This window comes from Heptranchias perlo, chromosome 11 (assembly GCF_035084215.1).
Source record: "Heptranchias perlo isolate sHepPer1 chromosome 11, sHepPer1.hap1, whole genome shotgun sequence".
NCBI lineage: Eukaryota > Metazoa > Chordata > Chondrichthyes > Hexanchiformes > Hexanchidae > Heptranchias > Heptranchias perlo.
In genome coordinates this window covers 43,468,913-43,492,838 of record NC_090335.1, presented here as the reverse complement: position 1 = coordinate 43,492,838, position 23,926 = coordinate 43,468,913, and the positions used below count along the sequence as shown (strand labels likewise).

Genomic DNA, 23,926 nt, shown 5'->3' with positions numbered 1-23,926 from the left:
TGAAGGACACCAATGCATACTTCCCTCCAGTCTGAAAAACAATCTTTCACCACTACTCTCTGCTTTCTGTCCCTTAGCCAATTTCATATACACACAGCCACTGCCCCTTTAATCCTATGGGCTTCAATTTTGCTTACAAGTCTATTATGTAGTACTTTATCAAGCGCCTTTTGAAAGTCCATATACACATCAACCGCACCACTCTCATCAACCCTCTCTGTTACTTCAAAAAACACACTCAAGGTAGTCAAACATGATTTGCCTTCAACAAATCCGTGTTTCATTTATGAACTCTTATTTTTCCAAGAGCCAACTAATTTTGTCTCAGATTATTGTTTCTGAAAGTTTCTCCACCATTGATGTTAGGCTGACTGGCCTGTAATTGCTGGGTTTATCCCTGTCCCCCTTTTTTGAACAGGGGTGTAACATTTGTAATGCTCCCATCCTCAGGCACCACTCCCATTTCGAAGGAGGATTGGAAGGTTGTGGCGAGAGCCTCCGCAACTTCCACCCGTACTTCCCTCAACAACCCACGATGCATCCCATCTGGACCGGATGACTTCTCTACTCTGAGCGCTGCCAGCCTTTTTAGTACCTCTTCTATCAATTTTTATTCTGTCCAATTTCTCTACTGCCTTCTCCTTCACTATGGCATTGGCAGCTTCCTCTTCTTTAGTGAAGACAGATGCAAAATACTCATTTAGCACCTCAGTTGTGCCCTCTGCCTCCACAAGATGATCTCCTTTTTGGTCTCTAATCAGCCCCACCCTTTTTCTCAGCTCTCCCCTGTACTTTTTGTATTCAGCTTGGTTCTTTACTGAACTATGAACCCGACAATTATCATAAGCCTTTTTCTGTTTCATTTTAATCTCTATCTTAAGTCATCCAGGGAGCTCTAGCTTTGGGTGTCCTTCCTTTCCCCCTCGTGGGAACGTGTCTTGTCTGTACCAGAATTATTTCCTCTTTGAAGGCCTCAGATTACTCATTTACTGTTTTACCTGCCAAACTTTGATTCCAATCCACCTGTGCCAGTTCCCTTTTCAACTCAGTGAAATTAGCCCTCCTTCAGTTGAGTATTTTCACATTTGATTTTTCCTTGTCCTTTTCCATAACTACTCTAAACCTAATGATATTGTGATCATTGTTTTCCAAATGCTGCCCCACTGAAACATGCTCCACTTCATTCCTCAGAACTAGATCCAGCATTGCTTCCTTCCTTGTTGGGCTGGAAACACAGTGATCAAGAAACTTCTCGAACACATTCCTCCCCCTCTTTGCCCTTTACAGTTATTTTCCCAGTCTATATTAGGATAATTGAAGTTTCCCATTGTCATTACTCTTTAGTTCTTGCATCTTTCTGCAATTTGCCTACAAATTTGCTCCTCTAGCTCCTTCCCACTATTTAGTAGCCTATAGTATACACCCAGCAGCGTAATAGCTCCTCTACTGTTCCTTAATTCTAACCAAATAGATTCTTTGAACCCTCAAGTATATCATCCCTTTCTAGTGCTGTAACAGTACCTTTGATTGACACACATCGGCTTCCGACCCACCAACACACTGATTTTAAAATTCTCATCCTCTTGTTCAAATCCCTCCATGGCATCGCCCCTCCCTATCGCTGTGACCTCCATCATCCCTTGAAATCTCTGATAACACTGCGTTCCTCCAACTCTGGCCTCTTATGCATTTATCAATCTCTTCGCCCCACCAGTGGCTGCCGTGCTTTCAGCCATTTAGGTCCCAAGATCAGGAATTCTCTCTCTAAACCTCTCTCCTCCTTTACGATCCTCCTTAAAACCTACCTCTTTAACCAAGCTTTTAGTCACATCCTAGTATCATCTTCTTTGGCTCGGTGTCAAGTTTTGTCCAAATACGCTCCTGTGAAGCGCTTTGGAACATTTTCCTATGTTAAAAGTGCTATATAAAATGCAAGTGGTTGCTGTTGTAATATATTAAAACATGTTACTGCTGCATGCACTTCTCATCAGCTTTTTCCATTTTAAGTTCCTATGTCCACATTTAGGATGGAAACGACTCATATAAATTTTTAATGTAGTAATTACACCCTCCTCCCAAATGAGGTGCTGCAACACCACAGGAGGGTAATTTGTGTGAAGTTACACAAGCCATTTCCATTAAAAATATGGACATTGCAATTTATAATGGAAATACCAAAAAAAAGCACAAAATTTCTGACTTTAAAATCAAGCCTGAATCACATCTGCGAGCTGTGGTTCAATTATCCCCTGGATCTGATTATACCTCAAGTGTTTTGGTACTTTTTCTACATTAAAGGCATTATATTTTTATACTTGAAAAACTTAACATTTGGGTTGCTTCATCAATGGCAGTTTCAGATACAAAAATGCACCTTGTATGATGGAGCATTTTTTTTTTTTTTAAGAACAAATTTCCGATGCCTCAGGAGGTGAAGATGCCACACAGTTTGGCACAGAACCATTCACATCAGGAATGTTGCACTTTCAATTCCTGTACAGAGTTAACCAAACTCAGTCAGCCATTATTGGAGTTGCTACAAATGTTCTCAGCACTCAGGGTTTCTGAGGGTGTGTGTTTGGATGTTAAGTGAGAGCTGGATCAGGCTCAACCGTGATGCTGCCCATCCAACAATGTGCTGGCAATAATTGCAAGAGCATTTCCTAAGTAAAGATTACAGATTTTTGAAAAATAAACCTGAACAAAACTGTTTTGTTAAAAAAAACGATTTGCGTGACCATAAGAGATAGGAGCAGGAGTCGCCATTCGGCCCCTCGAGTCTGCTCTGCCATTTAATGAGATCATGGCTGATCTGATTTTTTACCTCAACTCCACCTTCCCGCCCTTTCCCCATATCCTTTGACTCACTTGCTGATCAAAAATTTGTCTAACTCAGCCTTGAATGAATTCAATGACTCAGCCTCCACAGCTTTTTGGGGTAAAGAATTCCAAAGATTCACGACCCTCAGAGAAGAAATTCCTCCTCATTTCCGTCTTAAACGGGCAACCCCTTATTCTGAGACTATGCCCCCTAGTTTTAGATTCCATGAGGGGTAACATTCTCTCAGCATCTAACCTATCGAATCCCCTCAGAATCTTGTATGTTTCAATAAGATTGCCTCTCATTCTTCGAAACACCAATGAGTATAGACCCAACCTGTTCAATCTTTCCTCATAAGACAACTCTTCCATACCCGAAATCAACCTAGTGAACCTTCTCTAAACTGCCTCCAATCCAAGTATGTCCTTCCTTAAATAAGGGCTGTACGCAGTACTCCAGGTGTGGTTTCACCAGCACCCTGTACAGTTGTAGCATGACTTCCCTGTTTTTATACTCCATCCCCCTAGAAATAAAGGCCAATATTCCGTTTGCCTTCCGGATTACCTGCTGCACCTGTATGTTGACTTCTTGTGTTTCATGTATGAGGTCACCCAGATCCCTCTGTACCACAGCATTTTGTAATATTTCTCCATTCAAATAATATTTTGCTTTTTTATTTTTCTTCCCAAAGTGGATGACTTCACATTTTCCCACATTATATTCCATCTGCCAAAGGTTAAGCGAATGGGCAAAAATGTCAATATCCCTTTGCAGACACTGTGTCCTCATCGCAACTTGCTTTTCCACCTATCTTTGTACCATCAGCAAATTTGGCCACAAGACACTCTGTTCCTTCATCCAAGTCATTGATATATATCGTAAATAGTTGAGGCCCCAGCATCGATCCCTGCGGAACCCCACTAGTTACAGATTGCCATTTTGAAAATGACCCTTTTATCCCGACTTTTTGTTTTTTTGTTAGTTAGCCAATCCTCTATCCATGCCAGTATATTACCCCCAACACCACAAGTTCTTATCTTGTGCAGTAATCTTTTATGTGGCACCTTATCGAATGCCTTTTGGAAATCCAAATATACTGCATCCATTGGTTCCCCTTTATCCACCCTGCCCGTTACTTTGTCAAAGAACTCTAATAAATTTGTCAGACATGACTTCCCCTTCATAAAACCACGTTGACTTTCCTTGATTGTATTGAGTCTCCAAATGTCCTGCTACTACTTCCTTAATAATGGATTCTAGCATTTTCCCAACGACAGATGTTAGGCTAACTGGTCTATAATTACCTGCTTTCTGTCTCACTCCCTTCTTGAATAGGGGTGTTACGTTTGCGGTTTTCCAATCCGCTGGGACATTTCCAGAATCTAGTGAATTCTGGAAGATTACAACCAATGCATCCACGATCTCTGTAGCCACTTCCTTTAAGACCCTCGGATGCAAGCCCAGGTCCAGGGGACTTGTCAGCCTTTAGACCCATTAGTTTACCTAGTACTTTTTCTCTAGTGATAGTGATTGTTTTTAGATCCTCCCTCCCTTGCCCCTTCTTTATCTACTATTATTGGTATGTTATTAGTGTCTTCTATTGTGAAGACAGATACAAAATATCTGTTCAATTCCTCTGCCATTTCCTTGATTTCCATTATTATTTCCCCAGTCTCATCCTCTCAGGGACCAATGTTTACTTTAGCTACCCTCTTCCTTTTTATATACTTGTAGAAGCTTTTACTATCAGCTTTTATATTTCTTGCTAGTTTACTCTCATAATTCGTTTTCTCCCTCTTTATTATTCTTTTAGTCATCCTTTGCTGGTTTTTAAAGTTTTCCCAATCTTCAGGCTTACCAGTAATCTTTGCAATGTTGTATGCTTTTTCTTTTAACCTGATACCATCCTTGACTTCCTTAGTTAGCCATGGTTGGTTCACCCTTTTTGTGGAGTCTTTCCTCCTCACAGGAATATATTTTTGTTGCGAGCCATAAAATAGCTTTTTAAATGTTTGCCACTGCTTATCCACTATCATACCATCTAATCTGTTTACCCAGTCCACTTTAAGCAATTCCGCCTTCATTCCTTTATAATTGCCCTTATTTAATTTTAAACAGTAGTTTCAGACCCAAGATCCTCGCTCTCAAACTGGATGTGAAATTCTATCATGTTATGATCACTGCTTCCCAAGGGATCCTTTACTTTGAGATCATTAATTAATCCTGTTTCGTTACCTATTACCAGATCAAAAATGGCCTGTTCCCTGGTTGGTTCCCCGACGTATTGGTCTAAGAAACAGTCCCTAATACACTCTACGAGCTCCTCCTCAGGGCTATTTTTGCCCATTTGATTTGTCCAATGTATGTGAAAGTTAAAATCACCCATGATTATTGAAATACCTTTTTAACAAGCCCCCCTTATTTCCGGATTTATATTTTGCCCTACAGTGCAGCTACTGTTAGGGGGCCTATATACTACTCCCACCAGTGATTTCTTTCCCTTGCTATTTCTTACCTCCACCCAAATTGATTCGACATCTTGATCTTCTGAGCCAAGATCATGTCTCACTATTATACCAATTTCATCCTTTATTAACAGAGCTACCCCAACACCTTTACTTTTTTTCCTATCCTTCTGAAATGTTAAATAACTGAATATTTAGCTCCCAACCTTAGTCACCTTGCAACCACGTCTCTGTAATGGCCACGAGATCATACCCATTTGTTTCTATTTGTGCCATCAATTCATCTATCTTATTACGAATGCTGCGTGCGTTCAGATAAAGAACCTTTAATTTTGTCTTTTTTTACCATTCTTTCCTACCCCGGCCCCATTTGCTAGTGCCATCTTATGTTTGTACGCTCTGTCCCTTCCTGACACACTCTGTTTATCATTATCCCCATCACTTTCCTGAACTACTTCCTTGTCTTTTCTCTTTATCAATCTAAACTTCGCCCCACCTGAGTCCTCCCCCCATCTATTTAGTTTAAAGCCTTCTCTACCATCCTAGTTATTCGGTTTGTCAGAACACTGGTCCCAGCATGGTTCAGGTGAAGCCCGTCCCAATGGAACAGCTCGCTCTTTCCCCACTACTGGTGCCAGTGCCCCATGAATCAAAACCCACTTCTCCCATACCAATCTTTGAGCCACGCAATCATCTCTCTGATCTGATTTACCCTGTGCCAATTTGCTCGTGGCTAAGGTAATAATCCAGAGATTATCACCTTCGTGGTTCTGCTTTTTAAACTTAGTCCCTAGCTGCTCAAACTCCCTCAGCAGAACCTCTTTCTTAGTCCTACCTCTGTCGTTGGTACCTACGTGGACCACGACAACTGGATCCTCCCCCTCCCACTCCAAGTTTCCCTCCAGCCCTGAGATGTCCTTAAGCCTGGCACCGGGTAGGCATCACAGCCTTCAGGACTCTCGTTCTTGGCTGCAGAGAACAGTGTCTATCTCAGTGTGGGTGCCTGCGTACATTTGGTACAAAGCACATGTGGGCCAGAGGGTGGGGTCCTGCTCGCAAGCCTCAGAAATCAGCTCAGTAGCACTGGCTAAAAGTATTCAACAGTGGACTGGGAGTGATTCCCTCTCCTATTAGTAATTCAGCAGTGTGGAGATCCAAACTGTGCTTCCCCATCGTAAACTAAGGGGTATGAGCAACAACCAGAGACCACATCACTTAACTGCTCTGTTGAGATCAGTAAGGAGAGGATGATTTTTTGGGGATAGTGTAATGGCATGGAACAAGTAGGGGCGTGAAGAGACACCAGCCTGCATTTTATACGATATGCAAATAGTTCCAAGCAAGATGGGAAACAGAAACTGCAATTGAGTCTCTGGAAATATTATGCTTGAAATTACTATAGGTATCAAAACATTAACCTAAACAGGTTGGGGTTTTGGTCGCGAATGCTTAAAAAGGGAAGGGGGGGGGGGGGGTGAAAATAAGGGAATAAAATAAAGTTTTCACACTTCAAAATAATTTGATGAATGCAGTTTGTGTATTTATGCCACTTAGCTCTGTTCTTCATCTGCAGGAATCTGCCAGCGAGCCAGAACAAAGGGGTGCTGGTGCAAGAAAGCAGAGTTGGATGAGAAGTACCCAAAAACAGACACAATATCAAAGTCTTAGTGGGACTTGTGGGTACACTAAACTAACATGAAAAAAGTAACTGATGAATAACCTCGCAAGATGACAAGTTAGTGCTCAAATACATATTTACACACATAGAATCATAGAAGTTACAACATGGAAACAGGCCCTTCGGCCCAACATGTCCATGTCGCCCAGTTTATACCACTACGCTAGTCCCAATTGCCTGCACTTGGCCCATATCCCTCGATACCCATCTTCCCCATGTAACTGTCCAAATGCTTTTTAAAAGACAAAATTGTACCCGCCTCTACTACTGCCTCTGGCAGCTCGTTCCAGACACTCACCACCCTTTGAGTGAAAAAATTGCCCCTCTGGATCCTTTTGTATCTCTCCCCTCTCACCTTAAATCTGTGCCCCCTCGTTATAGACTCCCCTACCTTTGGGAAAAGATTTTGACTATCGACCTTATCTATGCCCCTCATTATTTTATAGACTTCTATAAGATCACCCCTTAACCTCCTACTCTCCAGGGAATAAAGTCCCAGTCTGTCTAACCTCTCCCTGTAAGTCAAACCATCAAGTCCCGGTAGCATCCTAGTAAATCTTTTCTGCACTCTTTCTAGTTTAATAATATCCTTTCTATAATAGGGTGACCAGAACTGTACACAGTACTCCAAGTGTGGCCTCACCAATGCCCTGTACAACTTCAACAAGACATCCCAACTCCTGCATTCAATGTTCTGACCAATGAAACCAAGCATGCTGAATGCCTTCTTCACCACCCTATCCACCTGTGACTCCACTTTCAAGGAGCTATGAATCTGTACTCCTAGATCTCTTTGTTCTATAACTCTCCCCAACGCCCTACCATTAACGGAGTAGGTCCTGGCCCGATTCGATCTACCAAAATGCATCACCTCACATTTATCTAAATTAAACTCCATCTGCCATTCATCGGCCCACTGGCCCAATTTATCAAGATCCCGTTGCAATCCCAGATAACCTTCTTCACTGTCCACAATGCCACCAATCTTGGTGTCATCTGCAAACTTACTAACCATGCCTCCTAAATTCTCATCCAAATCATTAATATAAATAACAAATAACAGCGGACCCAGCACCGATCCCTGAGGCACACCGCTGGACACAGGCATCCAGTTTGAAAAACAACCCTCGACAACCACCCTCTGTCTTCTGTCGTCAAGCCAATTTTGTATCCAATTGGCTACCTCACCTTGGATCCCATGAGATTTAACCTTATGTAACAACCTACCATGCGGTACCTTGTCAAATGCTTTGCTGAAGTCCATGTAGACCACGTCTACTGCACAGCCCTCATCTATCTTCTTGGTTACCCCTTCAAAAAACTCAATCAAATTCGTGAGACATGATTTTCCTCTCACAAAACCATGCTGACTGTTCCTAATTAGTCCCTGCCTCTCCAAATGCCTGTAGATTCTGTCCCTCAGAATACCCTCTAACAACTTACCCACTACAGATGTCAGGCTCACTGGTCTGTAGTTCCCAGGCTTTTCCCTGCCGCCCTTCTTAAACAAGGACTAATGTAGCCATGGTTCATTGAAAGCAAAGATGAGGAAATCACTTGCCAAGTTCAGTTCAAAAGTCAAAATGAAAAAAAATTAAATAAAATGCTGTTGTGTAATATATATAACCAATTTACTCTGATATGAAACTGAGTTTTTAAAATGACTAAAAGTGACCAATTTCTTCCCCTGGCAGTTGAAGAGAAGTGATGCACCAGTAATGCTGTGAAATGCAATTACATCCATATCTCCCCTCACCCACCCCCCAAAATGAGATTTGGAATATACCTCAAATGTGTTTTCAAAACAGTATTTCAAAAAATTTATATAATTTCCAAAATTTTACTTAAAAATACACCTAGAGTTAGAAAGTGCCACATAGCTATAACATTGCTTTATATGGGACTTCAAGGATCGAACTATACCTCTTTTTCATTTAGTATACCCAAAGTTTGCTAACAGATTTAATGTACAATAACATAAAAACAAAAGAATAATAAGGCAGTGAAAGACAGAAGCCTTACCTGTTGATACTGGGAGTTTGGTGAATGGGGGTATAAAGGAGCATCTTCTGGTGGGGAAGAATCATGATCATCTGGTGCATCTTGATCATCTGGCTCCTAAAATGTCAACATATTGACTAAGCAAGTAGGAACTGAAAACTTTCAATAGTGTTCATTTTCGGAAGTTGTTTGAGTGTGTTTTACAGTGCAAAAATAGATACTGACCAAGAGGGAGAGGCGAACATAAGCATTTTGAAGCAAAGGTTAAAAGGTGTTTTTTTGGGAGGCAGGGGCCGGAGAGGGGAGGGTGGTGTTAGGGGCCGGAGAGGGGAGGGTGGTGTTGGAGGCCGGCGGGGAAAAGAGAGCGGCGGGGGCTGGAGCGGGCGGGGGGGGGGGGGGGAGGAGGCGGGGAGGAAGGAGGGAGTGAGAAGAAGCGTAGGGAAGGAAGGCTGCACTAGTTTCATCTATTTTTAGATGTTAAAAACTGAGGAAAACTTGGGCAAAATTAAAATACTATTCAACATAGAAATTCCTACAAATTGATTGTTTTTTGCTTAGTTCCTTACCTCTTCTGGACATAGCTCACATGCTTTTGCGAGAGTCATCCTGGCACTGTGTGACCTCTCCAGGAAGTAACCATTTGATGTTTCATTGCTCTGTACAGGAGGTGACCAGTTGTTGTAGGTGTACTGTGGATTTCCAGCATATGGCCTACGTTCCAGCTCATCTCCAAGCCACTCCACTGCCCAGGTCCATTTCCTTTTCAGGTCCCCATTACTCTGCACATTCATTTCAGTAAAATACATACATAAAAATGAATTACTTACTAAGTCAGATTCTGTAATAAAATATAAAAAGCGAGCCTTCCTTGACAATGTGGTATGTTGTTGAGCCATTTAGTCTGAGATAGGTCTGGGTTTCTAGTCTGTAAGCAGTTAGCAGGTTTTAGCCTGAGCAACAGATATAACTGGTCCCTAGACTAGGAAGGAAGGGAAAAATAAGACAACCAACCAGAGCTTCCCGAACGACTCAGTATTTAAATTCAGCATTAAATGCAGCACTAATCCACAGTTCAGGAAAATTCAAGATTTAATCATCGTTCTATGCTGCAATAACCAGGAATAGAAAGGGCATTACTGGCTTTAGATTTCCTACATAGTAGAAGTTGGGGTGGGGGGGGGTCAAAGAGAGAAAAGACAACCTAAGTTCTCTTTCATCATTTCCCCATATAATTTCCGAATGTAAAGTTTAAATGTGAGGATGTCAGGTGAGGATAGGATCAGACTTAATTGTGATGCCCCTCGAGCAGCTCGGCTACACTCATCAACTTGTATTTATATAGCGCCTTTAACGTAGTAAAACGTTCCAAGGAGCTTCACGGGAGTGTTATCAAACAAAATTTGACACCAAGCCACATAAGGAGATATTAGGACAGGTGACCAAAAGCTTGGTAAAGAGGTAGGTATTAAGGAGCATCTTAAAGGAGAGGTAGAGAGGCGGTGAGGTTTCGGGAGGGAATTCCAGAGCTTATGGCCTAGGCAGCTGAAGGCACGGCCAATGATAGAGCGATTAAAATCGGGGATGCGCAAAAGGCTAGAATTGGAGGACAGCAGAGATCTCGGCAGGTTGTAGGGCTGGAGGAGGTTACAGAGATAGGGAGGGGCAAGGCCATGGAGGAATTTGAAAACAAGGATGAGCATTTTGAAATCTAGGTTTTGTCGGAACGGGAGCCAATGTAGGTCAGTGAGCACAGGAGTGATGAGTGAACAGGACTTGGTGAGAGTTAGCATACTCACACAAAGAATGGCCAATTGGTAAGGAACCAGAGCATTGCCGCTGCTCAACGAACCACACCTTAGAAGTTAATGCCTTTCGAAAAGGATACTGTTTGGGTGGGGGGAGGAGGGGGGTGAGGGAGTTGGGGTTTGGGGGAAGAATGGGAGAATGCTAGGTGCATATTTAAAAAGGCTCTTGGCAACAGGCTTAAAAACAATTTACTGCTGTAATTAAAAAATGGCACTGTCCTGGTTCTATAGAGAAAAGTTTTCTCTAAACATGAATGCACATTCTTTTGGCCATTTGTCTGTGCTGGGAAAGTAAATGGAAGGAAAAAGGTGTGAACCTTTCTGTGTGGAAATAATTTTCTTCCAAGTATTCCCATTTTATGGAAGTGAATAATAATTTCATTTTAAATCCTTAGTTTTAAAAATAATTCTCCAGTAGGCCATTCCGATGACATCAATTATAGAGTTTGCCCCCCATTCGTCTTGGATCAGCTCTGATGAAATCAGACAAGGTCTCAAGTTCAAATTTGCTTCCCTGCTTGGTGTGTTTTCACAGCACGAACCAGCTTCAGAGTGGTTCTCAGGTCATTCTGGTGTAATTTAAGCCTCTGTTGCTCTCAATGGAATTGCTCAGGAATGCTCTCCAGAATGTCATTGGAGCTGCCCAGCAAGAAGCATGAACCTACCTAAGGTTTTCCATTGTGAAAGAAAATTGACTCAAAAAAATTGAGATTCACTTTGTTCTTTAAAAAGTACCCCCAGACAACCCCTACCTACCTTCCTCTGATGGTGTGACACTTTAAAATGAATCTGCCAAGCAACTTTCTCCATTTTGAACATTACACTTAATAGCCACCAGCAACAGGCAAGGCTTATTAAATGATACTCTCACCCAAAATATCATATAATAGATTGACTATGCAAATCCAAAAGGCAGCAATTCTTCCATATTCATCACATAGATGAAACCCCTCTGGAAAACAGAATGCAATTTCACGACACTACAAATTATGAATTATTGCCATTTCATCTTGTAAACCGCTCAACAAACAGGATTTTCCCTATGATAAAGAACATGGTAATTCATACTTGGGGCTGAACAGGTTGTAGGAGGCAAGATGATTGGTCAGGACGAGACTGAGCTAGGGTTACTTTGAAGGAGGCTTGTGTGGTTGCTGCTGGCACCTTATTTATTAAAAAAAATGTTTACCTGGAGGATCTGGTAGGCTACAGGACAGGAGCTGAAAAGGGCAACCATGCATTTAATACACTGGTATGCTCTCTTCTGATAGTGGTTTTTAGAACGCTGGATGGTGTCAAACAGTCCGTCTCTGTCATCAGGAATCCCCTTGAGGGCATTATGAATCCTGTCAGGAAAGATACAACATGTTACAAATCACATTTTAGTATTTGAGTGGAGAGTTGGGATTTTTGAGGTACCCAACCACATAATCCTCCGTCGGCATTTTTTGCCAAGATTTGCTGAAGAACTGATTAGAATGTGTTGTAGTGAGCATTGTGGCACATGAGAAACAGCACAGCCAATGGCTAGTCCTACTAATTGAATTATGGTTAAAAGATTTAATAGTAGGGTTATTTGAGAACTTTAAGTAAACTTGAAAGTGACCTCAGTTTTCGGGCAAGGAAAAATCTAGCAGCAAAATGCTCGAAAAACATTAGCCAGATATCCTATCCTGGCATAAAAATTACAGGAGTTTTATCAGTTAAATGGGCCCTACAGCACTGTTACAATAGCACGAATCTCCAGCAAATTCTGGGTCATTGTAATTTAGAATCTTGGGTACAGTAAAATTACAGTTGACAATACAAAGTGAACAATCTGTGTACCTGAACTATATGGATAACCAAATGAAAATGTTTTCTACAGGGACTTCATCAGGCCATCAGTGTACAATGGCAGCTAAAAGAATTTTTCCATAAATATCAATTGTGTACTCAGTATGTTCACTAGGAATGTATGGTGGTTTTAGAATCTGAATATATGCAGGTGCATTCTCATGCTGATTCCTAGAGCTCTCGATTGGCTCACTTGTTAAAGGTAATCTACACATGTATCACAGAGAGTAGAATATCCCTGGTCTGTGACAATTCAGCTTATCTCAGCCTGGGCAACAGTAGCCACACTATAACCGTCACTATCCCTGGGCTAGGGAGGCGAAAACAAAACCAGCTGGAGTTCCTACTCCTGGCCACTATCCAGTGACCTATGCTGGCCCAGGTGCATGAGCTTTGGGTGAGGTCAAGATTGGAGTTTGGCTATGATGATCCAGCCCCATGGTCGAAAAGCTTAACCATCAGAGTCAAGGCTCACACATTTTGGTGAGTCAACAAAGGGCAGTGACCACCTGTGTAACTGTGCCCCATCACAACTTAATGCCTTCAACAGAGAAGAGAAAATTTTGGTGGGGGTGGGGGGAGGAGGTGGGGAGTGAAGAGAAGAGAAAGGAGGAAGAAAAGCAAATTAAAAGCTATTAATTAGATGTTGAATACTCAATTCCAACTGTTATTTTCCTACTCAAAATTCCAATCCATATTTTGCAATACTATTTTATGGCACTTTGCAGAAGAATGCCAAAGCCTCATTACACACTGACAGAGACACTCACCTGTGGGTTTGCCAAGAGTCTTCTATAAGCAAGATTTGTAGTAGAAGATCTAAGTAGGGCCTAAGTTCATAGGTATAAGAATATGCCACCTGGGAATGAAAATGTTAAATGTTAAATATGGAGCAGCTGTTTCAGTGAATATCCAAAAATAACCCCCCCCACACACACACAATATAAATATTTAAACCTTAAGTCTAAGGCAATCCTTTTGAAGCATCCTCTCAGCTCAATTTCAAAGCTTTTAAAAACACTTGAAGTTCTGTGTAAATTGCAATATTAGTCAACATAATAAAACCAATTTCTCCAAAGGAGGGACTATACTTGTATGTTAGCTCTGCACTTGTGCAGTACATGATTTTACAATCTAGGCTCCAAGATATAGCTTTTCCTCTGGTCAGCACACTCCCTATACATAAAAGCCATAACAAATGCAAACAAACCACGAGGCTTCATTTCGAGAGGAACAGAATTCAAAAGCAGAGAAGTTATGTCAAACTTATAAAGAACCTTGGTTAGACTACACAAAGCACTGTACTTAGTTCTGATCTCCATATTACAAAAAGAATATAGAGGCACTGGAGAAGGTGCAAAAAAGATTTACAAGGATGATGCCAGAACTGTGAGGTTATAATTATCAGGAAAGACAGAATGAACAGGCTGAGACTCTGTTCTCTGGAAAAGGGAAGGCTGAGAGGGGACCTGATAGAGATCTTCAAAATTATGAAGGGGTTCGATAGGGTAGATGTAGAGATGTTTCCGTTTTTGAGGGAGTAAAAAACTAGAGGCCATAAATAGAAGATAGTCACCAATAAATCCAATCAGGAATTCAGAAGAAACTTCTTTACTCAGGGTGGTTAGAATATGGAACTTGCTACCACATGGAGTAGTTGAGGCAAATAGCATGGATGCATTTAAGGGGATACTAGATAAGCACGAGGGAGAAAGGAAAAAGATATGTTGACAGGGTGAGATGAAGTAAGGTGGGAGGAGGCTCATGTGGAGCATAAACACCTTGGACTTGTTGGGCCTAATACAGCCTGTTCCTGTGCTGTGACTACTATGTAATACATAATCATTGACACATTGAACTTCCCAAAAGGTCAGAAAAAGACAATAGGCAGAAATGTGTTTGAATTGGAAACAACCTCTTTTGAGAAAAAGCCAATTATGTGAGTTGAGTTCTTTTTACCTTCAGATGGGGTCATTCACATACAAACACATTCATAGGTAGACTCTCAAAGGACAGTGACAAGGACATACAACGCATTTAACTCCCTTGATGGCTCAGTTGGTAAAGCCAGTATGTAACAGAATGTAACAATTTTTGAGTCTGCATAGATATTTTCCTCAGGTAAAGGTGTGATGGTTATTCCCGTAAATAATCCGAGGGTCTCACAATCAAGAATGTGTTAACATTGCTCATAACAAACAGTAGCCGTGGTCCATATCGGTACTAGCGTCATAGGTTTACAAAAAAGGGATGAGGTCCTGCAAGGTGAATTTAAGGAGTTAGGAGATAAATTAAAAAGCAGGACCTCAAAGGTAGTGATCTCAGGATTACTACCAGTGCCACGTGCTAGTGAGTATAGGAACAGGAGAATAGACCAGACGAATGCGTGGCTGCAGGGATGGTGTAGGAGGGAGGGATTTAGATTCCTGGGACATTGGGACCAGTTCTGGGGAAGGTCGGACCTGGACAAGCGGGACGGGTTACACCCGAGCGGGACGGGTTACATCCGAGCAGGACCGGGAACAATGTCCTCGCGGTGGTGTTTGCTAGTACTGTTGGGGATGGTTTAAACTAGAATGGCTGGGGATGGGAACCTGAGCAGGGAGACAGAGGAGGGGCAAACAAGGATAGAAACAAAAGACAGAAAGGGAAGAAGCCATAGTGGAAGGCAGAGAAAACAAGGGCGAAAAACAAATAGGGCCATAGTGCAAAATAAAACTAAGATGACTAGCAATCTTAAAAAGACAAGTCTAAAGGCATGGTGTCTTAATGTGCGGGGCATTCACAATAAGCTAGATGAATTAACAGTGCAGATAGATATTAACAGTTATGATATAGTTGCAATTACAAAGACATGGCTGCAGGGTGACCAAGGATGGGAACTGAACATCCAAGGGTATTCAATATTTAGGAAGGACAGGCAAAAAGGGAAAGGAGGTGGGGTAGCGTTGTTAGTAAAGGAGGAAATCAATGCAATAGTGAGGAAAGCTATTGGCTTGGAAAATCACGATGTGGAATCTGTATGGGTGGAGCTAAGAAACACCAAGGGGCAGAAAACGTTGGTGGGGGTTGTCTATAGGCCCCCAAACAGTAGTGAAGATGTAGGGGAGGGCATTAAACAGGAAATTAGAGATGCATGCAAGAAGGGTACAACTATAATCATGGGGGGCTTTAATCCACATATAGATTGGTCAAACCAAATTAGCAATAATACTGTGGGGGAGGAATTCCTGGAGTGTGTACACGATGGTTTTCTAGACCAATACATTGAGGAACCAACTAGAAAACAGGCGATCCTAGACTGGGTATTGTGCAATGAGAAAGGATTAATTAACAATCCCCTTCGGGAAGAGCGACCATAACATGATAGAATTCCTCATTAAGATGGAGAGTGAAGTAGATGAATCCGAAACTAGGGTCCTGAATCTAAATAAAGGAAATTACGAAAGTATGAGGTGTGAGTTGGCGATGATAGATTGGGGAATTTTACTAAAAGGGATGACGGTGGATAGGCAATAACTAATATTTAAAGAACGTGTGCAGGAATTACAACAATTATTCATTCCTGTCTGATGCAAAAACAAAACAGGAAAGGTGGCTCAACCGTGGCTTACAAAAGAAATTAGGGATAGTATTAGATCCAAAGAAACACATAAAATTGCCAGAAAAAGCAGCAAGCCTGAGGATTGGGAGCAGTTTAGAATTCAGCAAAGGAGGACAAAGAGATTGATTAAGAGGGGAAAAATAGAGTACGAGAGTAAACTAGCAGGGAACATAAAAACTGACTGTAAAAGCTTCTATAAATGTGTCAAGAGAAAAAGATTAGTGAAGACAAATGTAGGTCCCTTACAGTCAGAAATGGGGGAAATTCTAATGGTGAACAAAGAAATGGCAGAACAATTAAACACATACTTTGGTTCTGTCTTCACAAAGGAGGACACAAATAACTGGCATGGATTGAGAACTGGTTGACAAACAGGAAACAGAGAGGAGGAATAAACGGGTCTTTTTCCGGGTGGCAGGCAGTGACTAGTGGGGTACCGCAGGGATCAGTTCTTGGCCCCAGCTATTCACAATATATATCAATGATTTGGATGAGGGAACTAAATGTAACATTTCCAAGTTTGCAGACGACACAAAGCTGGGGTGGAATGTGAGATGTGAGGAGGATGCAAAGAGGCTCCAATGTGATTTAGACAAGTTGGGTGAGTGGGCAAGAACACGGCAGATGCAGTATAATGTGGATAAATGTGAGGTTATCCAATTTGGTTCTAAAAACAGAAAGGCAGATTACCTGAAAGGTGATAGATTGGGAAAAGGGGAGGTGCAACGAGACCTGGGTGTCCTTTGTACACCAGTTGCTGAAAGCGAGCATTCAGGTGCAGCAAGCAATTAGGAAGGCGAATGGTATGTTGGCCTTCATTGCAAGAGGATTTGAGTACAGGAGCAGGGATGTCTTACTGCAGTTATACAGGGCCTTGATGAGACCACACATCTGGAGTATTGTGTGCAGTTTTGGTCTCATCATCTGAGGAAGGAAGTCCTTGCCATGGAGGGAGTGCAACGAAGGTTTACCAGACTGATTCCTGGGACGGCAGGACTGACCTATGAGGAGAGATTGGGTCGACTAGGCCTATATTCACTCGAGTTTAGAAGAATGAGAGGTGATTTCATCGAAACATATAAAATTCTAACAGGACTAGACAGACTAGATGCAGGGAGGATGTTCCCAACAGTCTCAGGTTATGGGGTATGCCATTTAGAACAGAGATGAGGAGAAATTTCTTCACTCAGAGGGTGGTGAACCTGCGGAATTCTCGACCACAGAAGGCAGTGGAGGCCAAGTCATTAGATGTATTCAAGAAGGAGATAAGATATATTTCTTAAAGCTAAAGGGATCAAGGGATATGGGGAAAAAGCAGGAACATGGTACTGAGTTAGACGATCAGCCATGATCATTTTGAATGGCGGAGCAGGCCCGAAGGGCCGAATGGCCTACTCTTGCTCCTATTTTCTATGTACAAAAGGAGTGTGACAATAGGATGCCTTTTGGTCTTTTGCACATGGCCCCTCTCCAATTTTTCGGTAGGTACGTTGAAAAACAGTTCAGTGAAATGAGGCCTGCTGCGAATTCTTAAGTTGTTTTACAAACAGCGAGTATAGAGTAACAGTTGTAAACAAACTTTGCTTTCTCCACTCAAATTTACTTCTCTCCTCAAAAAGTGAGAAAAAATAAACTGTACGCCTTGGCCCTTATGTGGACTGACTTACTTGTTTTTGGCATTATCTGTCTTTCTAGACAACTTCTAGCTGCAAAAGCTGACCACCTGCAACTTTAGCTCCAGGCCTATATCCTGCAGTCTCTCGTTTAAAAATTCTCTGACTGCCCGTGTTTCTTTCCCCCTTTTTTCTGTGTTCCCAACAAGTGAAAGGGCTTCCAATCTGACTTCTTCCCCATCCTGTGATTTGCTAGTGATTAGGCCTATCTACAAAACAAATACCTCTCCTATACCCTTGGGGTCTGGATCTCAAAAAAACACCACCTGCTATTCTCAAAATGAGCATGGACCATCCTGGCTTAATGGGCCTTAGACAATTAAATGACTTGCTGTGTTAGTCTGAAGACTACCATGAATTGCGATTTCCACAAAATGGCTCATTCTGCTTTAATGCACATCTTCAATGCCTGACCCATCAACAAATAAACCCTTTGTCAAAGTTACTGCAGCCTGCATCTTTTTGAAAGCATGTGAAATCACTGTTTTGGAACACAAAACCTAAACATAACTAATTCCCAAATCCTTTCAGTTAAGAAAAAAAAAATTAAAAGAACACAAAAGGATACCACTGTAATGGCTAAAAGCAGTGCGATTTTCCAAACACAGAAATTTGATGTAATTGTTTACCACTGGCTGAAAAAGGAGCATCTTAAAAATGAAGTCCCATGCTGACAAAACATTGGTTGGTCACACCAAAAAGTGCCTTTCATAAACCTCAAGTTGCAAGAGGCATTTCAATATTTGCCATTAAAATATTTGTAAAAGATAGACATTCAAGACATGTGGATTCTTAGAGCTAGATTTCAGAACACAATCATGCAATTCTTTCAGGCTTAAAAGTATATTTGTACATGGACAGGTTACAGTAAATGGATGAATGATACCTCAACCTTTTCTGATCCACATTGTATATAACCGTGGTAAAGGAATAAGGAAAGGATGCAATTGTGGAGATTGCTGGAACTGATACCTTTAGTTTCCCTCCCCACAACCCCCCCCCCCTTACACTGCATAGGAAAGCAAACAGCGAGAAGTGGCTTGCATATGGAAATTTTATCCTTTGAGGAGGGATTAAGGCAATCTTGGGTTTAGTAACAGAAGGCAATTAGCACCTGTGGAACCATACACCAGCAAGGAGTCAACAACTTCAGGAAAAGCAGGTGGGTAGTGGAAAAAATTAGCAGAAATAGAAAGGAGAAAAATTAGTTTCAATTAATACAATTGAACTGAATTTCAATTTGCAGTATAAATGGGGAAAAGGTGAAATTGAATTTAAGATCGGACATGTTGCAATTATTGATTTCTTAGGCAGTCAGAATTTTATTTGGATCTGCAGTAAGAAATTCACCTTTATGCAAAAATGTCACAATTGGAAAGTTATTTTTGTGCTGCATATTTCTGCAGGTTTTGGCAATTTTGGAAATGTCGAAAGCATACATTTGTCATCCACTATAAAATCTGACCGTATTTTCAAAAATAGACAACACTATCATATTGGGTTCGAACTAAGGGTCATAGACCTGAAACGTTAACCCTACCTTCCCCCTCCACAGATGCTGCCTAACCTGCTGAGTGTTTTCAGCATTTTCTGTTTTTATTTCAGATTGCCAGCAACTGCAGTATTTTGCACTTCATAGTATCTTTGCTGATTTTGTTTTTATTAAGTACTCCTCTCCCGCTGCTGCTGCCGCCGCACCCCCCCCACACAAAAAAACATTTCCAACCTGCCATAGGAGTTCACTAAGCACAGTGGAAGAGAACTGTGGATTCTCCCAGCAACAGAAGCGAAGTAGTTTGATGGTCTCTTCAGAATTGCTGCAGTCTTCAATAATCTTTTTCACGTAACTAGTTCGTACAAACAGGATGTCTGCCACACTCTGCTGGATAGGCATTATAGGTTGGGACAAGTTAGGATCACCATAGGGGTTAGACAGGGGTGGATTTCCTTAAAAAAAATGAAATTGTTTGTTACTTGACAGTCTTTAAAAATTTGTAACTTAACTAAAAATGGCTTCATTTCTGTTGTTGAAATTGTTAAGCTTTCTAGTTTCATTTTTCCTCCCTCCCCAAGGCAAAGTATAATCTTTTCAAGTACTCCCATTCTTCCTTTAGAAGAAAGGATTGGAAAGACTGGGGTAGACACCTACATGGTGTTAATGCTGCTCTGTGCTCAGCTAAAAAATAATGGGTTTCTGCAAGACCCGTGTTCATTGCAGCATATTTGCAATGGCACTATCAGTAACACCTAACATCAAGAAAATCTCCATCTAATGTCAACAAGATATAAATTTGTTAATTGATGAACATTCCACATACATATTTATAAACACTGCAGGATACATCGAAAATAATTAACCTCACATGAACTTTCTCTTAAACGTGTCACCTTCTGTCCCACCAGTATACAATTTCCACAACAGTAATTCCTTTAGATCAGATGTGGTGGGTTGCTAATTTGTTTAAAAAGTGTGACTTGAACTCCCACTCATTCTGTCACACAGAACTTGTACGTGATACATGCATCTCAAACTGTATTGGTAACAAAACACACTGCAAATACAATCCAATTCTGGGCACTATAACAAACTAAATTATGTACTATCAACTGTGCACATCACATTACAGGTTTTTGGTCCTTTTTTCTACTAACATCAAAAATTATTTTGTTCTCCCCCCTTCAGCAATGAACCTCAAAGTTCTAAAAATCTATCTTTCTTGACCATTTAATGTTTCTTACCATTAATTGAGGACTGCATGCGTGATGATACATCACAGCAACGAACCAACTGTGACACCACAGCGTAAAGTTTGCCCAGTTCAGCATACTGGTATTTGATAGGAGGTCCTGGGCCTTCATCCAAAGCTACAAGCATAAATGTTGCAGGCACGTTCAGTTTTAGTAACTGCGTCTTTTCAGCCACACCTAGTGAAAAGAACATTAAATAATTTTAGAAACAATGGAAAGAATTACAACCTGCAATCAAATCATACCTGCTGGTATCATAAAACAAGTATCAGCTAAGAGACCAAGTAAAAGCAATATTTCCAAAGGTTCTTTTTCACTGGTTCGGCTCAAAATTGTGCAAGACTTCAATTACATGAAAATAGATTAACACATTAATTTGGAAATTTCTGAAATTGTACAATGGTTTGCAACATTCTTTGTATTAAGTTTGGATAGTTCAGTATTCAATAAATCAAAGCATACTGGGTTTTGAAACAATGAATAAAGCTACAAGTTTAGGTAACTATCTAACACCTTGAAATGCTCTTCAAACTAAAAACTACTCCAATTGTTTTAGATTTCGACACACTCAAAGGTGGGGCATCAAAACTGAACGCATTATTCCAAATGAGATCCGTCCAGCTGTCTGTATAATTGCAGTCGTACTGCCTTGCTTTTATGTCTCTTAATGAAGCCCAGCATTCCATGAACTTCTCTCATTTATTACACCTGCTAGCTGGGTTTTAATGACTTAAGTACCTAGACCTCAAAATCCCTTTGTTCACCTATTTGTCCTCCCCTTATACTTCCCCATTTAGATGATATTCCCATCAGCCATTCTTTTATCAAAGGTGTAGCCCTTCACATTTCGTTAAACTGCACCTGCCTTTGTTCACCCACTCACTTCATCTACGCACTTTATAATTTTCTGCTCTCTAACTCTCAATGTTTCCCACCTTAGCATCATCTGAAAACACTTTTTTTTCCATTTCTATGACATATATATATATATATAAAAAATATATTATATATATATAAAAATCAAAAACCTGGGGCTTCAGCATCAATCATTCCAGGGAACATGTCTTGCCCCAGCACTTCAATTTGAATGTTTCTTTAAAATCACGTCTTTCTGCCTCCTGCCTCCCAATAAGCTTATTTGTGCCACAAGGTTGGCTTCAAATCCATTCACCTAAAATTGAACTAGGGATCTTGAAGAGTCTTATAAAATGTATGTATATGACCCAAATTAAACCTCCTGTATCCATTATGTTGGATAAAGCTTACCTTGCACAAAACTTTGCTGACCGATTCAAATCAACTTACACTTCTCCAAGTTTCACTTTGTCTGTCCTTGATAATGGATTCCAGCAATTTTCCCCTCTACTGATGTTACACTGGCCTGTAGTAACTTGGGTTATCCCTTCTGCCCTTTTTGAATAATGATGTAATGTTTGCTAGCTTCGAATCCTTCTGTATTATCCTTTAACTCAGGCAGTTAAGAGATCCGGCCTTATTTTCATGACATATTGCATACAGCTGCTATGAAATGCAGGAATCTTGCATGTATTACATCAATTGGAAAAATATTCAATCATAGGTCATTGGTCTCAGTACAATGTGGTCAATTGGCGAGAGATACAAGCACTGGGGAGCATTTTACCATTTCAAGTGTTAATGTCAACATCGCATGCTCCCAGGTCATAATTTTTCCACTTCTCATATTAGCTATCCAGTGGTCTCTCAGAGTAAGACTGGAAATTAGATTGCAAGTCAGCAACAATTTTGTGCCTATATTCACCAGAAAATGCGCAGCATAAATACATTCCACGCAGAGCTATTACAGCTAATGCCTCATAGGTTCAAGGGCAGTGTATTCATTTAATGTACCAACCAGCCATTCATTTGGATCAGTTTTATTAACATACTCCTTTGAAGTTGCAGTGAGCAACTGCTAGAAATAACTTGTTTTTGAAATTGCAATTTTTCCTTGCATTGTATTAAAACCATCCTAACATAAAATATCAATTCATGAACAGCTCAACACATCCAAAATGATCCCCACTTCATTCCCACTAGTTTTAAAATATGCATCAACTTGGAATAATTACAAAATAATAGTCTCATTGAGGGGTAAGTTAAGATCATATATTAGTGTGAAGTTTCACCAGTCTGTCAAATGAACCCCTCAGAGGTTACTATCATTTTTAAAAAAAGTTTTAATCAGTTTGCTGTGCATTGTTGCCTATAGTGGGTGGCAGATCTCATGGCAGACTCAGATGATACTTTATGAATGATATTGTCCTCCAGGTGAGGTGAGAGTGACTGCCCTTGACATCAAGGCAGCATTTGACCGAGTATGGCACCAAGGAGCCCTAGTAAAATGGAAGTCAATGAAAATCAGGGGGAAAACTCTCCAGTGGCTGGAGTCATACCGAGCACAAAGGAAGATGGCAGTGGTTGTTGGAGGCCAATCATCTCAGCCCCAGAACATTGCTGCAGGAGTTCCTCAGGGCAGTATCCTTGGCCCAACCATCTTCAGCAGCTTCATCAATGACCTTCCCCCTCCATCATAAGTTCAGAAATGGGGATATTTGCTGATGATTGCACAGTGTTCAGTTCCATTCGCAACCCCTCAGATAATGAAGCAGTCTGTGCCTGCATGCAGCAAGGCCTGGACAACATCCAGGCTTGGGGCTGACAAGTGGCAAGCAACATTCGTGCCAGACAATGACCATCTCCAACAAGAGAGTGTCAAACCACCTCCCCTTGACATTCAACGGCATTACCATCGCCGAATCCCCCAACATCAACAACCTGGGGGTCACCATTGACCAGAAACTTAACTGGACCAGCCATATAAATACTGTGGCTACAAGAGCAGGTCAGAGGCTGGGTTTTCTGCGGCGAGTGACTCACCTCCTGACTCCTCAATGCCTTTCCACCATCTACAAGGCACAAGTCAGGAGTGCGATGAAATACTCTCCACTTGCCTGGATGAGTACAGCTCCAACAACACTCAAGAAGCTCGACAACATCCAGGACAAAGCAGCCCGCTTGATTGGCATCCCATCCACCACCCTAAACATTCACTCCCTTCACCACCGTGGCAGCACCGTGGCTGCACTGTGTATCATCCACAGGATGCACTGCAGCAACTCGCCAAGGCTTCTTCGACAGATCCTCCCAAACCCGTGACCTCTACCACTTAGAAGAACAAGGGCAGCAGGCACATGGGAACACCATCACCTGCATGTTCCCCTCCAAGTCACAAACCATCCCGACTTGGAAACATATCACCGTTCCTTCATCATTG

At 41.3% G+C, this 23,926-nt stretch overlaps 1 protein-coding gene across 2 annotated transcripts in view; it reads right to left on the bottom strand.

The window, feature by feature from the left end:
* usp9 (ubiquitin specific peptidase 9) overlaps nt 1-23,926 on the bottom strand; it is a 269,941-nt gene that overhangs the window by 6,181 nt on the left and 239,834 nt on the right. For both annotated transcript variants that reach the window (XM_067992885.1, XM_067992886.1), the window contains exons 39-44: nt 20,623-20,808; nt 19,610-19,830; nt 13,377-13,465; nt 11,960-12,116; nt 9,532-9,744; nt 8,987-9,082 (exon numbers count right to left, since the gene is read on the bottom strand). In XM_067992885.1, the coding sequence (XP_067848986.1) occupies nt 8,987-9,082; nt 9,532-9,744; nt 11,960-12,116; nt 13,377-13,465; nt 19,610-19,830; nt 20,623-20,808 (962 nt within the window). The remainder of the gene's footprint in view (nt 1-8,986; nt 9,083-9,531; nt 9,745-11,959; nt 12,117-13,376; nt 13,466-19,609; nt 19,831-20,622; nt 20,809-23,926) is intronic.